The sequence below is a fragment of the Nicotiana tabacum genome, chromosome 23, assembly GCF_000715075.1.
Source record: "Nicotiana tabacum cultivar K326 chromosome 23, ASM71507v2, whole genome shotgun sequence".
Taxonomy (NCBI): domain Eukaryota; kingdom Viridiplantae; phylum Streptophyta; class Magnoliopsida; order Solanales; family Solanaceae; genus Nicotiana; species Nicotiana tabacum.
This window is the reverse complement of record NC_134102.1, coordinates 873,441-891,134: the sequence shown is the minus strand read 5'-3', so window position 1 is coordinate 891,134 and position 17,694 is coordinate 873,441. Positions and strand designations below refer to the sequence as shown.

Here is a 17,694-nt window from a genome sequence, read left to right as displayed (position 1 = left end):
TCTGTAAATGAAGTCTCCTTGATAAGAAGCTCAAAACCCCTCGACCCTATTAGTGGGCTTTCTATGGTGGTTAATCCATTTCAATCGAGCCGAGGGATTCCGGATGCTAGATGATTTAAGTAAAAATATTTTTGAAGATAATTTTTTGAGTATAATATTATATTGGATAAAATTCAATGGTTGACGCAAAATTAACTTTACATATGGAGGTATGGTGGTTTACTAAATCAATCACCTATAAAGTGCGTGATTTCAAATAAATCTTCATTATAAGTATTAATTGGGAACCTAATTAGTTAATAATGATAACTAACCGTCTATCACATGCTACACTACTTGTATAAAAGATCTTGACACTATCAATCGTACGTATGTATTTTAAATCTATTAAAAATAACAAACGTTCACATAAAACAAAGCAAAGCGGTTGGTGGTCAATTTACATAGGGAAAACAGCCAAGCTTTCATGTGATTAAAATCCAGAATGAAAATGAAAGCAGAAGAACCTTCACATGTCCCCAATAAGATATAGAGGTCTGCAAATGTGTTGAAGGCCTAACAGATACAAACTACTAAAAACTATGCAATATTCTAAAGAAAACAAACTCTATCTTCAAAATAACTACTTCTAAGAAAAAGGAGATTCATCTCTCACCACAAATATACACTAAGATTTTGTCTAGACAGGTGGCAGGAAGATTGAAAGTGTGTAGAAAGAGCCTTCAGACTTTTTGTGAACCATCTTTTTAGGTAATGTTTAGCCAAGTTGCACGCACCTCGATTATTCACTAAGTATTTAATATTAAATTTATCGGGTATCTACTATAAAGCAAGCTTGAGTACATCTCGAATATTCTATCGGGTACTTACTATCGAGTCTATTGGAAACTTGATATTGGGTCATCTTGCACGTACTTCAAATATTTTATCGAGTAACTGTTACCTCCTACCCGCATGGATATTTGGATGGTATCGGGGTAACTCTGCCCGACAAGACTTATACTAATAGGAGAAAGAGGCCTAGCATTTTTTGTCTATGCTGAAATTGAATCTTGATTTTCATAATTTGCACTCACTTATCGATAGCTAGATCACACCCTTGAGTTCAAACTTCTCGTGAACCATATAAAATACATTTACCATTACGTAGGATAACATTTCTGGTTGTTTGCTATCTTCTGTTCTTAACTTTTGCCTTGGAAGTTAGTGAATTTAGGAATGTGTGGACCATAAAGATTTTGGGGTTTAGCAGATTCTAGTATGTTGGTTCCCTAAAGTAGTCTCGTGACTAATCATGTTACCAACATTTTTACCCTTTTAGCTTGCTGTCAATCAATAGTGCCAAAATCATGGTATATATCGTAATAGGACTAAGATTTGATTTCATATTTTAGCATCTATATATAATAAAAGGAGAATCAAAAACACAATATCAAGACATATGTCATAACCACAAAAAATCATATTAGGACAAAATGAACTACCTTTCTTTATTTCATTACTATTATATAAGAGAGGATAAGCAGGCACGGTCAACATGTCTGCTTCATCTAAAGGTATTTAAGTCATTTACCATACAATTGGAAAATATGATTGATCAATAAAAAATCGTACTGTAGCCGCTTCAGAAATATTTTTATATTTGGGACTATTTTACCCTTCTGCTTTGGGCTGAGTTACGCCAGTTTTTTTCCTTACCTATCGTCAGGCTTTTGCTTAGTGTCAAAAGCTAATCTACCATCTAAATGCCAAGTGGCACGTCATTAATTGGATGAGCTTTCCAATTTTTTAACTGTGCTTTTTTCGTACATTATCTCTGATTCTCAATTAGCAAAAGAAAACCTTGGAAAATGTGCCCTTACACCTTCATCATCAAAGGACCTCATTAGATTAACATTCAAAAGATTAAAAACTAAACTCTAGATAAATACTCACTTCCGTCCACAATAAACGATCAATTTATTTTTTTATTTTGGTCCAAAATAAGTATCCATTTATATAATCAAAAAATATTTTTTTACTCTTTTACCCTTATATGCATATCGCTAAAAAGTTTTCTTACTCCTCATATTAATATTTAATTAAGGGTAGTTTAATCATACTAGGTATTTTTGCATAGAATTTAGTATTTTCTTAATGGGCGTACCTAAAATAAACTGGTCATTTATTATGGACCGGAGAGAATACCTCACTATGTAGAGTTATTCCATTGTTGCTCATGGGATTATAAAAAAAGCTTTATTTTAGGTATCGTTTGATCCACACAAAAATTATATCCAAATTATACTACGAGGATTATAACACAAGAATTAAATAATAACAAAATTATTTAATGAATATATTTTTTTTAATAGATGCTTAGTTTCATTGAAATATCAACGTATAATTTAAATTTAGTTAGTTTTATACTAGATAAACTTGAAAAACCTTTTAACTCAAATTTTCACCTTCACTTTTTAAGGCCTCCTTGAAACATGTGGCCATTTGCAGTAACTATATTACTTTCTCTGACCATGTGAGTGTCTGAGCTTCATTTATATTTTTCAGATTAATTAGTAAGCAAATAACTTCCTGCTATGTTCCAATGCTAGGATTTGTATTATAAAAATATTCAAACGACAAAGGAAATCCACAGTAGTTGCTATGGAGTTCTCTACCTGTTTTGAATATGGAAAAACTTAAAATGCTTGTCCTGTTACTCATTTTCCGTCGGTCTCCCATCGTTTGAGGATGAATCGTAAAATTCAATGAATAAATGCACATATCCATTGATTTGCTTAAAAAGAAAATTTATAAGTCCCAAAATGAAGATATAAGAAATTAATTAGCTAAATTACTCTTATATTAATGCTAATTATATGTGTCAAAATCACAAATGGTACTGTTCTAAACGGAGGATAGAATTGCCGGAGAACCTATGCACAATTATTTTAAATAAATATATACAAGTTAAGCAAAAATTTACTCATGCTATTTCATGATGGACTCTCATACAAGAGTTCATTTATAAAAAAAAGCTCAAATGTTTAGCATACTCAGTGCCACAACCAAGATTTAAAGCTTATAAGTTATGAATTTCTATCATTTTAAGTCATTGGAGTTCTAAAATAGTATTTCATACATATCCAATAAATTATCAAAGAAAATATAAAATTTAAACTAAAACTTTTGAGTTTAATCCATAATGAAATTCTAGCTTTGCTGCCAGACATACTGTTATTGAGCCCGTGCACATCACGGGCTATCCATACTAGTAATATTTTAATATGTGAAGTTCTATATTATGCCAATTCCCCGTTCCTGTAGTAAGGTGTAACAAATTTATCCAAATACCCCCCGTGCATAAACCAAACTACATTACTTAACTGGCCGTGTCTCAATATTAAGACATAGAGGTTCCAAATTCAGTGAGAAATTTTCTTTTATTTCCCAAGGAACATGGACCAATAGCAGGAAACTCGAAAATAAACTTTCGAACATGCAGTAAGAATGTAAAGTTCAGAAAAATGATGAGAAACTGTAGTTAGTCTCGGTTCTAAGGCTGAAGGAGACAAGAGTATAGAGAGAATGAATCAAAGCTTGAAGAGAAATGAACGACTGCAACAGAGGCACCTAATACAATAGAAATTTGCATTGGCAAAACAGAATCAAATACTCAATTCAAATGGCTCGCATAGTAATAATTCTTTTGCAGTACTGAAAATATAAAACGTCAGTTTACATAGATTCTTCTTGATCGGAGCAGCTGGACAAAACTGAATTAAGGTTGCTGTGCTGCCGGTACTGCTGGTTGAGGCTTCTGCTGATAAGCTGCTTGCTCACCAGCAGGAGGTGGTGGAGGTCTGGCAGCTTGATAAGGCGGGGGATACTGCTGATAATGTTGAGGCAGTGGTGGAGGCATATAGCCATAGGGTGGATAGTAAGGCGGGTAAAATTGACCTTGAGGTGGAGGTGCTGGTGGATACGCATAATGCTGCTGTACTTGTGGTTGTTTCTCAGAACCACTCTTGTTTTCAGGACCTGACCCCGTAGCTGAACTAGAAGCCCCCTCCTGAGATGGAACTACAGCACCCATCCTCTGAGGATCCATTGACGGATAATATGCTCTTTCTTGCTGAGGCATTGGCGGAATGTTGAAGTATGGCATCGGTGGGGGTTGTTCCTGTGTGCCTGGGGGTGGAGGAAGCTGATTCTGCTGTTGTGATATGACAGCTCTGGGCAACAATCCACTGTGTGACACAGCAGCCTGCTGTCTTGCTTCATCAGACAGCTCGGTCTCTGGTTTAGGAGCTTGTGGTCTCCCCCAGAGAAGTTTCAGTCTCAAGCCTTTTATCACTAGCCTGTTCGCTAGTTCCTCGGCCGCCTTCTCTGCACCTTCTCTTGTCGTGTAGGTTACAAAAGCACAACCACGCTGCAACACCATTTTAATGGACTCGATTTCTCCATGTGCATAAAAGTGGTCCCTTAGATCCTGCTCGCTGATTCTTGCATCAACACCACCCACATAGAGGGTTCTAATGCTCTCATCATCTGGGGGCTCCAATGAAGGCATTTCACCTGCCTTATTCAGTAGCTTCATAGCCACGGGATCATTAACTCTGCAAGCATTGCAGGTAACATAATGAAAACACTTCTTGAGCCACAACATAAGCCAAAAAACATGAATAAGATAGTAATATAGCTCTTTTAAGTTAATGAAGATCATTAGGACAATAAATCTTCAGGAAAGAGAACATTCAACAAGATGTTAATATCTAGTCACGATGTGAACCTAAAGAGACAAGAACAGGTGGATATTTCAAAGACGTAAAATGGTGTGGCATTAGCTGCTTAGAGTATGAGAAGAAATGGATCCTTCCAATCTTGCCTAACTTAATCTAGAAGGCGAACTATGGTGTTAGGGCGACCTTGCTAGTCCCACCTTCTCTGATATACTCGACATGAATGCTACCTAGACTCGTTAAGGGTGCCAGATATGGATGTTTATTGAGGTGTCTGATTTTCCGAAGGTTTCTTATTTAGGAAATAAAGAAACTAAAAGATCATTAGCACTGATTTTGATAAATAAATGAAAAAATCATCAACACTGATGCGAGGATATGACTAATAGGCGAGCAAATTAAGGTTAAAATGTCTCTGATTTTTCACTATGAAATCTTCTCAACTGAGAATGTGAATGGTCATTTACATGGACAGAGATATTTGTTGTGATAACATTAAAAATTAGGAAAAAATGTGGCTTAGTCTCGAGACTATATTGAGGTGCACGTACAAGTTCAGCTATGCATCATCAAATTCAAGGCAACATAGTCCTTAACCACGTGTGTCATCAAGCAACTACTTTCATCTCCATTTGTTCAAAACTAGCAAAGGATTAAAACAAAAGGAAAAGGCCAGCATGGCTGTTGAATCAGCTGCTGTTGCCGAGTGCATTCCACAGGATTTGCCTCTAGAGAAGCTCATTCCTTGGATGACGGATCCATAGGATAGGTATATTCTTTTCTATCTGTAGTTTCCCTGATTAAGCCAATTATCAAAACTCTTTCCATCCATCTTGTATGTCCCTTTTGTTCCTAGTACAAATAGAACCTTAACTATTACTTATTATTTGATTTTAGATTGTTAGATTACTTGTCTATTAGATACTAGTATTAGAGTACGCGCTATAGTTTTAAATTCATTCTTAAAAAAACAAAAATATGATCGACTAACTTACAAAGACATCTTTTTCTCTCTATCAAAATGCAAATTGTTCTATTGCTTTAATAAATACTACATAGGAATTGTTCCAACATATTAGAAAAGAATAAATTATTATTGCAAAAATAAATTAAATCAACCACTACAGTATGGTTAATCTACAATTCTTTCTTTGTCTAAATACATAATCATGCATCCTAGATTATTATTTTTTTGTTAATAGATTTTTCATTTGGATGCATCCAAATGTTGTTTTCTATGGAAAGCAAGAGTATATGATTGCAGTAGTATTACTTGCAATTGTTTGATTATGAAAGGACTATGTTCATACTTCTTGGAAGGAGTTAGAATATGAAATTCAAGTTAAGATCAGAATTAGAATTTATTCTTTTCATCAATTTCCATATATGTAGCGTTTTAAATTTCTTATGTGTCTATAATCAGTTCTCTTTCAAATAACGACTTTTTAAAAGTAAGTCCAATTTAATCCAAAAAAATAATTTAATTGTTTGTTTTTTCTAAAAATATTTTTCTGGCAAAATTTCAGAAAAAATATTTTGCTTTTTTATTTTTATTTTTTATGATTCCTTATATTCTGTTGTATTTATTTTTTACTTCCATAAACATACATAAACAATTTTTCGGCCAATTGTAACCTCATTTTGTTTTTACTATTTTGTTTTCACGTATAAAATGGTATATGCATTAATATTACTTAGTCAGCTAATTTGTACTCCTAAAATTATATCTTTTGAAAAGATTTAGTACTAAGCTCAAAGATATTCTAATAAAAGAAAAGGCAAACGGTCTACAAAAATTAGAAGAAAAAATACTCCTAAATTGAAAGTTGTGGAAACTTTCCTAGTTTGTATTTAATATTCTTAAATTTAAATGGAGTTGAAAGTGTATGAATTATAGAAAAGGAAAGAATTGAAAATTAAAGTCCTAAATATTAGGAATATAATTAAATAATTATTTTTAAATATTAGAAAAAAGTTAAGTGACTATTCCTCAATAATAGGGAAATAATTAAAAGACTATTTTATCTAGTGTGAACTCTATTTTAAAAGGGTAAAAAGGGCGAACGACATTTCTCTAAGGGCCTTCGTGCTTTAATATAGTATAAATTAACATTGGACGAGGTTTTAGGAAAAAATATTTTGTTTATTTCAGAAAATATTATGCAACACAGTCCTCAACAAAAAGTATGAACAAGCAAAACCTTTATTTTCTTTTTAAACTCCATGGTTGGGAAGAGTGCGAGGATTTGAAAAAGCTATTTTATTTTTATTGGGTGTTCACTGGGATGAATATAGTACAGTCAAAAAGGAATAGACCACCAAAGTTACAAGGGAATATACTCTAAACAGCCAATATTTAAAAGGCACATATCAACGGTTGACACCAGGAGATTAAATGTCAATATTATGTCTACTTCTACTACAAAACAGAAAACCTACATGCGGAGTAGACATATCCAGAGTCAAACGAACATTGAAAAAGAAAACGAATAGCATTCAAATTGACAGGATAAAGATTAGGTTGCACATACCCGTAATAACGGTCCTTAATGTTTTGCTGTGACAACTCCCCAGTCTCAGGCATTTCATGCCTATAAGGGCACTCCAAACCTCTTGTACATTGACCACGTATAAAGAAACTACAAACATGTGCCCGATTCCTCTTGTAGTATGGAGTTGTTCTTTGGAGCTTCAAAATAGTGTCATTTGGACGAGCTTTCCCATATGAAGATTCGTAATCTATCCCTGCTCTCGCCTGGTCAGAAAGATTTGTAAGTCGACAGAAAAAATTAGAAAATCCTGAGTGATTAGCATACAACAGTTTTGGCTGAAGCAAATGATGTACTCCTCCCTAGGGGTGAAGGAAGGAAGAAAACCCAATAATAACACAACCCCAATAAATCACTTCTGGGCTAAAAGAAAATTTCGGCTCAAAGATTCAGCAAATTCTCAAATAGGCTAATCCACTTTTGCACCCTCAAAGTCACCAGTAAATATTTGTTCACTGATAGTATAGGAACAAGCAGATGTCTTCAGTAGTAAACAGTATATGAAGGGGTGGGGGAGAGAGAGAGAGAGAGAGGAACAATAATAAAAGACAAAGTGAAGGACAAATGCTTGAACAAAAGTATGATCTTTTTATGCATGTAAACTGTGAATATGCAGGTGGTGCACACATGCATGTTATAACAAAAAATAAGCTTCCGGTTGAAACTTCACATACCCTGCGGTCATGCTCCTCCGCAAAATATTCTCTATTAACGTCACTCTTGGGAATTGCATCATTCGAATTGATACTGAGAGCAGTGTCTCGGACCTGAACTGGCAAACCATACTCAAGATCCAAAAGACAAACTTGACAAACATTCTTCAACTTGCTGCAGGTCTGACAGATCTCAGATTTTTTGTATCTTGCATCCCGACCAGGCCTCCATCTGAACACTGTGAAGGGTCGTGTGCATATCTTGCACTCCTTGTCATAATCTGCTTTTGTCTGTAAGGAAACAATGGCAAGATCAAAATAATCAATACTTAAGCATGGAAAGGAAAAGGTGAATTGACAATAAGGGGGCAGCAGTAACCACGTCATAAAACTAAGATTAATCACTATTACTTGTATGAAGAAGGCCCTTTTGACAATAGAAAGGCTAGTAGAAGCAATAAGGCAGGATACAACTTTAAATTTGGAAAAGTTGTCCTTGGTTAACATCATGTAAACTGAATTTAGAATCTATTATGTTAATAACGTGATCCAAGGAAGTATATAACCTCAATCAATAATCATTATACAAGGACTATAGTGAGGGTCAGCAACCTTTTCCTCTATGAAAATAAGATCACTCGTTCTTCCCCTATGACTTAAGGAAAATAAGTTAACTCGTTGTCTCTATTAAATATGAGCAGCCAGCTTCCTCACACGTTATAATCACTTCAGTGAAAAAATGAGGCATATGAGAATCCCTTGGGCCACTGTGAATAAAAGAACGACGCTATGACCTTTAAAGTTCGATTTGATGTCAAAAGCTACACTTTCTAGTTCCTTATTTGAATAAAGCTGCCCTGCTTATTTTAGTTTTACCCAGTAGAAATGCAAATCCTTCTGTGAGTAACAAATTGTTCCATCATCAATAAAACTGCTGACGGAAACTTAGTTCTCTGCAACCCTGATTCCTGATATATGAAATCCCAAAGACACAGAAATGCACTGCTGGATATTATATCAAGGTAATAATGCTACATTTATCAAAAATTAAGACAGATAACTTCCTCAAGTTAGTACAAAACAGGATGTGTGGTAGGTGCACGTCACGAGTTTGAATCCTTGATTGTGAACCAGGTCTAGTATTTAAGTGGAAAAGGGTAGAGGGCAAGCCCATTATCCATAGAATGTCGAAGTAGACACAACGGATTTCTTGGTTACCACAAAAAATACAAAGAAAAAAGAAGATAACTTCAGCAAGTTATTTTTCAAACATTAGTTTGTGTTTACCAAAGTTAAGCTTTTTCTCTTTAATCTTTTTGCCACCTTGCCCAAGCGATTAGGGAGAACCTGGGAAGACTAGGGGTGTGTTTGGTACGAAGGAAATTATTTTTTATGAAAAATGAGTGATTTTATCACTTATTTTCCTCGTTTGGTTGGTGAGTGGATGGGGTGAGTGGGGATGGATGGGGTGAGTGGGGATGGATGGGGTGAGTGGGGGTGAGGTAGGGACGGGTTGGGGTAGGGGTGAGAAGTGTGTGGGGGTGGGTTGGTGAGGGTTGGTGGGGATGGGGAATAGGGTGGAGAAGGTTGAAAAAGAGTTTTGAAAATCCAATTAGTTCATGAGGAAAATGTTTTCCAAAACATTTAAGTCAACCAAACATGAGAAAATTGAAAAATATTTTACTTCGTACCAAACACACCCTAGGCCTCAAATTATGTCCAGCTTTCATGCCAGTGTCCTCCCTGCTAGCACACTGTTTTATCTCTTCTTTTTTTGGGACGGTATTGTCGGGCCAGCTTGCGCGCACCTCGCCTATTCCACCAGGTACTACCTCCACTAGCACACAGTAGTTACCTGCCTACGAAGGCTTAGGCAGATGTTGTTTTGTCTCAGTTGGTGGTATAAATGTAAAATACCTTCCGATGCATAGGAAGAAAATAACAAAAAGGTGACCTTTTAAAACCAAAATCAACTAGATTTGGATGGAGAAGCTCAATAAATTGGGAGAAATTTAGCACAAAATAAGTTGCTAGATTCCACCTCACTAACAAAAAAAGAGGGATCAATTCCACCGTGATAGAACTTAAACTCAATAAAGGAAAAATTAACGGAAAGAAAAAGTTAAAAATATTACCATTCGTACGTAAGGACTATCTCCAAGACAAGACTCACAAATAATCGGAAAATCAGATCGTTCCCATCCATCTGCTTCTGCATCTCTCAGCAACCTATGCGCCATTTATTACTAAATTTATAAATAAAAAAAGGATTAATTGAAGCTTTTTTATTTCAAACAAATACACTGCAATACATTTATTAATTTGCTAAATAATATATAGCAAATAGAACGGACCTAATTAGATTGATTTATACAGCGGCGGAACTTACGGCGGTGGAAGAAATACAGTGACGGTGGAGGAAATACGGTGGCGGTGGAGGAAATACGGCGGCGGAGCTAAAGGGACGAGCAGGAAAAAACGCACTACTGTGTGAAAAAGAAAAGAGGAGGAAAAATATATTCCCACAAGTTTTATAAATAGCAGAACGACCCCAATTTTGAAGAGATAGACTGATGGAGTACTACAATATAACACTAGGTCGCCTGTGTATTCGGCGACTCTCGCCTATATATCAGGCGACCCCAATTATTTTGGGTTTTTTTCACTTTTAGCCCCCGTCAGAAACTATTTATATTTGGTAATAGTAAAAATATATAAAATTTGAATAATATTTGTATATAACATACAGAATACATATACAAAAAATATATTTTTTTCGGCTATTATTTTGAAAGTGGCTATACAGTGTTATTTTTCCAATTATTTTCTTAAAAAACCCAAAATCATCCCTCATCTTTGAGCTTAGATTCAAAGTCATCCATATTCTTTCACATAGAGCGTTAACATTCCTAAATGTTAGGTCGCTCGTGCATTCGGCGACTTCAGTGTCGCTTGTCAATTCGGCAACCTAAAAACTTGAAAAGCCCAAAATCATCCCTCGTCTTTGGGCTTAGATTCAAAGACATACCTATTCTTTCACATCAAAGATTAATGGTCCTAATTGTTCATCATATTGGTGCGCTTTTAGTCCCTTCTCTAATAACATAATCGTTTCCTCCATATTCCAACAAAAATTAGATAATCTTTTCTACTTTCGATATGGTGAAAATCATTGCAATAAAAAAATGATAGGAATAAGAAAAATTATTGTTAAAGTTACGCAAATAATTTTTTTTTCCTTTGTTATTTGTTGATATCATGCATGAGTAAATTACAATATGATTAATGTTATATGAATAAATTTCATTTTGTTTCTTAGTTGATGTTATCGTCATGATTATATGTTCTTCAAATTTCTAGTATAAGGTATTATTGATTCTTTTATTTATATTTAGTTTGAATAACATATCCATCAACTATTTTTCTATTAAAAGTTAATGTTGATTAGTGAAGAGATTATAAATATACCATTTTAAAACAGAAGGAGGACTATTAGTGCTACATATAAAAGAATATAGATGATTTTAAGTCTAAACCTAACGGCTTAGGGTGATTTTGGGCTCGTTCTCTAATTTCTTTTATAGTGAAGGATTCTAAAATGAAGAGCTAGGAGAATTTTCTGTGTATTACTTTCTGTACAAGATAATGTATTTATAAAATATTGAGTTATGTAAAAAAACAGAAAGAATAATCAAATCCTATACAATTGTCTAAATTCTATTTGCTATGAAATAACAAACTAACCAAATTTTATTCCTTCCTATCTCATTTACACATTTCATAATATTGAAATCCAATGTGGTACAACTGTCTATCTAATAATCTGAAGGGTTCTTATTTAATCCATCAGAAACTCGTTCAAGGGCTGAGATCGAACCACGTGTCATATTCAAATGTGTAGATACATCTCTTGACTTAGATAACTCCGAAGAGTTACCTTGTTGTGTCTGAAACCCTATAGATGACTTCGATGTTTTTCCTTCTTAACCTAGCCTCTGTATTTCTTCTCTTGAACAAATTGAATCATGGGGTTTCTTCTCAACACACACACACCCCTCCCAAGTTGGAGGGTAATGAAGTTACGCCCAACTTGGTGAGAAGAAATTTGTGTGAAGGTCCTGACATCGATTTGGTAAATAGATCGGCCAGATAGGTCGATGAAGGTACATATGAGAGAGTAATCAACCCTGAAAGGAACTGTTGTTGGACGAAGTGGCCATCTAGTTCCACGTGTTTTGTCCTCTCATGTAAAAAGAGGTTCCGAGCGATGTGAAACGATGCTTTGTTGTCAGAGAGAACTAGTACCAGCAAAGATGGTAAAACAGAGATGTCGCTGAGAAGACGGGTGAACCAAGTCAATTCGTAAACTACTTGGCGCATGGAGCGATACTCTGCCTCAGCGAAAGACAAAGACACTGATATTTGTTTCTTCGATTTCCAGCAATCGGTGAACCTCCAAGAGTGATATAGAAACCACTCATAGATCTCAGAGTCTCCGGGCATGAAGCCCAATCTGCATCACAAAAAACAAGCAGATTGAGTATAGGATTGGAGTGTAAAATGATCCCCTGACCTGGATCTGAGCGTAAAAAATGCAATACACGAAGTGCTGCCGATAAATGTGAAGGTCGAGGACTTTGCATATAATGACTCAACTTCAATACAGCAAAAGAGAGAACGTGTCGAGTGTGGGTAAGATAATTCAGCTTCCCAACAAGGTGTATGTAGACAATAGAATCTTAAAGCAAAGGCCATTTATCTGCATATAACTTGGAGGATGACTCGAGGGGTGAAGAAACACAAGGCAAAGCAGAAACATTAAACTTCTTCAGCAAATCCAAGGTGAATTTTTTTTGACAAATTATTATTCCCTGTGCTTCCCTCAGAATTTTCGTACCTAGAAAATAATGTAAATGTCCTAAATCTTTGACTTTGAATTCAGAATTAAGAAAAATAATTAGTGTTGTAATTTCCTCTTGATTGTTTCCACTATTAATGATGCCTTCCACATAAATTGCGATAAAACAAATTAGATCACCCTGCTTCTTACAAAAATAAAGAATAATCGTTTCGCGAAGATGAATATCCTTTGAAGCTCAACGCCTCTGCAAGCCGAGCATACCATTGTCGGGAAGCTTGCTTTAAACCATATAAAGATTTTCTGAGGAAACACACATGATTAGGGCTAGGAGAGGATAAACTTGAGGGAAACTTCATAAAAACTTCTTCTTGCAAATCCCCATGTAAGAATACATTGTCCACGTCCAAGTGGTAAATTGGCCAACCTTTCTTGATTATTACTGATAACAAACAACGTATAGTAGTCATTCTAACCACGGGAGAGAAAGTCTTAGTGTAGTCTATCCCTTCTCTCTGAATATCCCCCCTAACAACCAGTCGTGCTTTAAGTCTCTCAATGCTGCCATCTAAGTTGTGTCTTACCTTGTAAACCCATTTACAAGGTAAAGCCTTCTTTTCTTTTGGCAAGGGAGCTGCATCCCAAGTATGGTTTGCTTCCAAAGATTCAAGTTTTGTAGACATGGCCTTTTGCCAACCTGGATGCATAGATGCTTGAGAAAAACTGGCAGGTTCATAAACTTCTGAAATGGATTGTATCGTCTGCTGATTATGTTGAGAAAAGTGCTCCAAAAGAATAGATTTTAGGCTGACTAGGCTGGGCAAAGCAGGTGGAAGTCAACTTTGTTAGGTATATGTTATTGTAGATGAAATCTTTCAGATGACTTGGCCACTTAGTAACTCTAGTTGATTTTCTGAGATCTGGTGTAGGGGTATTATTGTGTCTAGAAGTATTAGGTGTAGGAGAACGAGGAGTATGAGGTGATGAAATCCTGACTGGACTAGGAGAACTAGGTATGATAGGATCAGTCATTCCAGAAGTATTAGGTGTAGGAGAATGAGGAATTTGATATGATGAAAACCTGGTTGGACTAGGATAACTAGGTATGATAGGATCAATCAACTCAGGACTTGAAGAAAAGCTACTAGGTGTAGTATCTGAAAGTGTAGGAATGGGAAAAACACAATTTGAAGGTGAAATGTTTGAGGTAAAGGGAAATTTGTCTTCATAAAAGTGAACCTCCCTAGATACAATAATCTTCTTTGTATATATTTCCAACACTTTGTATCCTTTTGTCCTAAAGAATATCCTAAAAACACACAAGCCTTTGCCCTTGGATCAAATTTACTTCTCCCATTTGATAATGTAGACACATAACAGAGACAACCAAAACTCTTGAAAAACTGATAAGAGGGTGAATGGTTCAACAAAATCGAGTAAGGTGTCTGTCCTTTAAGAACTTTAGATGGTAATCTGTTAATCAAATATGTGGCAGATAACAAACATTCTCCCCAAAAGGGAATATGTACTTGTGATTGAAAAAGCAATGCCCTTGCTATTTCCAAAAGATGCCTGTGTTTTCTCTTAACTATCCCATTTTGTCGAGGTGTTGTAACACAAGATGTTTGATGAAGTATCCCTTGAGAACTAAGAAATGCAGCCTCTTGAGTTTCTTTTCCAAGCTCAAATGCATTGTGAGTTCTTATTTTCTGCATTTTGACCCCAAATTATCTTTCAACCATTGTTAAAAAGTTATTCAAAACCACAAAGGCATTACTCTTGGTACTTAACAGAAAGGTCCATGTACCTCTGTAATCATCTACCACAGTTAAAAAATATTTGAAACCATTATAAGTGGGAATCTTATAAGGATCCCAATTATCAAATACTTTTTTTAATTTGATTTGACTCAAAGGAAAAGGCACTCTAGTTTTCCTAGCCTTAGGACAAACATCACATAAACATTCAAAATTAGGAGGAAATGAAATAAAACCGAGATGCTTCATTGATGGAAAGGGCAAATGTCCCAGTCTAATGTGCCAAATATGTACATCAAAAACTGCACTTGCAGATAAAGGAAAAGATACTGGAACATGATTAAAACTACTATGTTTTGAAACTAAAACTATAATTCCTTTGAACTAGTCCGAATAGCACTAGGTTCCAATAGGTATATGCCTTCTCTTACTTCATCAAAAACTTGAGGCCTCTTCATTAAATGGGCCTGCAACAAACATTGACTATAAGTGAGTGAGATTATATAATGAAACTGCATGCAAAACCTATTAACAGATAGCAGATTGTATATGAAACTAGGTACATGTAGGACATTCTCTAAGACAAAATCAGGAAGGATTGAGATTCTTCCTGTACGAGTGACTATTACCTTGAAAGATTTGGGAAGATTTATATGTAAGGGAGCAAGTAGTGAAGTTAAAGATATAAAAGTATTTGAATCAAAACACATGTGTTCTAATGCTTCTGAATCAATGATCCAAGTGCTGGAATTAAAAACAGAAAACAAGAACTAGTGTATTTGATAATAGTACCAGCAACTACATTTGCATTAATTTCTGAAGTAGAACTTCCTGAATCTGCAACCTTAACTTTCTTAATTAACTGAACTAACTGTGAAAAATGTTCTTTTGAAAGGTATTGATTCATTGCTTAATTATAACTGTTGTTGGTATCATCTCTTTGTTCCCCGAAAAATACCTCATTGCTCCTGACTTGAAATTGATTACCTTTAGCATTGGTAAATTCAAAATCATTAGGAAAACTTATGATTCTATAGCAATCCCCTACAGATTGCTCTATCTTCTTACATTAGGTGCAAGATATATTAGGGTTAAATCTGATTGTCTTTCCTTTGGAAATTGTGTTCCTTTGAGCTATGTTTCATGTTTTCTGCAAGTTATTTGCTGATCTTTGAGACTGTGAAAAATTCCTTTGTGCTTGCTTTCTAGATTTTTGTGAATAGTTCCCTTGTCCTGCAAAATTGTTCTGATTGGCAACCATGAAGGATCAAAAATCAGCAAGAAATTAGAGGGTTTGCATAAACCTCTCTCTGATTTTCATCCTGGAAAAAAGGAGAATATGCATGGTTGATGTTTGGTAATGGATTCATCATTAAAATGTTTACCCTTGTTTGACTGTAGACATCATTCAATCCCATAAGGAATTGAATGAGCCTTTCATCCTCCAAAGACTTCTCAAATTTCTGTTTACCATCACAAACACAAGTGTATATGCATTTGACGTCACAGTTTAGTGAATCTAGTTCATCCCATAAACGTTTGAGTTTAGTAAAATATCCTGCTATGTCATTCGTAGCTTGCACTAACCCAAATAGCTCTTTGCGCAGGTGATACAATTTGGCACCATTTGACCGCCCAAACTTGTGCTCTAAGCTGATCCAAAGATCTTTGGCGACTTTAAGTAAATGAACATTATCTCCAATATCCTTTGATAGTGAGTTTAATAATCAAGAAGTTACCATATCATTGGCTCTACTACATGGCTGGTAGTACTTTGAAGTGGCAGCAGGAGCAGGACATGATCCATTAATGAACCCCGGTTTATTCTTTGTTGAGAGGGCAGTGAGGATAGATCTTCTCAAACCTTGAAAACCTCTTCCATCAATAGCTAAATTGACTAGAGTCATACCAGGTGCATCTGAAGAATGAAAAAAATAGGGGTGATTTGGATCGAAATTGACACCATTTACAGGAGGAAATTGAACAACAGATGTTTCTGCAGTATCAGGCATGGTGAAATGTGAAACTTAAAGACATAAAATTGAAGAAAAAGAGGTTGATTTGTCTAGAATCGATCCATTGCTCTGATACCATGAAAGATTTTAAAATGAAGAGCTATGAGAATTTTTTGTGTATTACTTTCTGTATAAGATAATGTATTTATAAAATATTGAGCTATGTAAAAAAAATTAAAAAAAATTAAATCCTATACATCTGTCTAAATTCTATTTGCTATGAAATAACAGACTAACTATATTTTATTCTTTTCTATCTTATTTAGACGTTTCATAATATTGGAATCCAATGTGGTACAATTGTCTATCTAATAATATGGTGGGTTCTTATTTAATCCATCAGAAACTCGTCCAAGGGCTGAGATCGAACCACATGTCAAAGTCAAATGTATAGATACATCTCTTGACTTAGATAACTCCGAAGAGTTACCTTGTTTTGTCTGAAACCCTATAGATGACTTCGATGTCTTTCCTTCTTCACCTAGCCTCTGTATTTCTTCTCTTAAACATATTGAATCACGGGGTTTCTTATCAACATATAGAGGGTATCTTATATCAATGACATGAGTTAGTTAACAATTGTTCCATTTTATCATCTAGAAAATAGATTTTGTATAGGGTAAAATATGTTCCTATTAAATGATCATGTGAGAAAGCGACACGCGGAGCCGAAGACAGAAGGAAGTCAGGACCGAAGGAAACAATATCATTTGTTATCAGAGAGAATGATATTCATAAAGGCAAAATAAATTCATGTCGGCTGGTAGTATTCAATAAAGAATATTATATAGCATTAAGTGCATGGTCCGTTACAAAAAATATGGCATTAACTGCCTACCGTTACACATTCTTCAATGGCCCTCATAATTGTCATTTAAGAGGGGATTGATCCTAGGATCTTATTTCCTAGGTGCAGCTATAAATAGTGAGCTCTACCATCATTGTAGAGGAACACGAATTTTATGACAAGCATACATTGTACTATATTCAAAGCTCAATAACATTCTACTTTCTTGCTTAATTACATTGTTCTTACTGCCTCCGGAAGCTCTATTGATAATGTCCAAATCCACTACTAAAAAGTAAATGGACACGGTCGTATGCAATATAATTTACCCAATTATAAGTCGGGATCGAATCC

At 35.1% G+C, this 17,694-nt stretch overlaps 1 protein-coding gene across 3 annotated transcripts; it reads right to left on the bottom strand.

The window, feature by feature from the left end:
- Positions 1-3,613: 3,613 nt before the first annotated feature.
- On the bottom strand, positions 3,614-10,519 carry LOC107802168 (zinc finger CCCH domain-containing protein 40). 3 transcript variants are annotated; one of them, XM_075246122.1, is made up of 5 exons: positions 10,278-10,519; positions 10,059-10,169; positions 7,945-8,214; positions 7,253-7,476; positions 3,614-4,598 (listed from the first exon to the last, which is right to left on the bottom strand). In XM_075246122.1, the coding sequence occupies exons 2-5, from the start codon at positions 10,161-10,163 to the stop codon at positions 3,761-3,763; spliced, it is 1,437 nt and encodes a 478-aa protein (XP_075102223.1). In that variant the 5' UTR covers positions 10,164-10,169; positions 10,278-10,519; the 3' UTR covers positions 3,614-3,760. The 3 variants fall into 3 exon arrangements, with proteins under 3 accessions (XP_075102223.1, XP_016481102.1, XP_075102224.1); XM_016625616.2 differs by having other exon boundaries at positions 10,313-10,488; XM_075246123.1 differs by lacking the exons at positions 10,059-10,169; positions 10,278-10,519 and adding an exon at positions 9,615-9,761.
- Positions 10,520-17,694: the final 7,175 nt, after the last annotated feature.

Excerpts from the sequence above, each read along its gene's own strand:
- LOC107802168 (XM_075246122.1), bottom strand. The coding sequence starts at position 10,163 with ATGGCGCATAGGTTGCTGAGAGATGCAGAAGCAGATGGATGGGAACGA. Across the intron at positions 7,477-7,944 it reads CGGAGGAGCATGACCGCAGG|GCGAGAGCAGGGATAGATTA; the intron begins GTATGTGAAGTT and ends CTTTCTGACCAG. Across the intron at positions 4,599-7,252 it reads ATTAAGGACCGTTATTACGG|AGTTAATGATCCCGTGGCTA; the intron begins GTATGTGCAACC and ends CAATGCTTGCAG.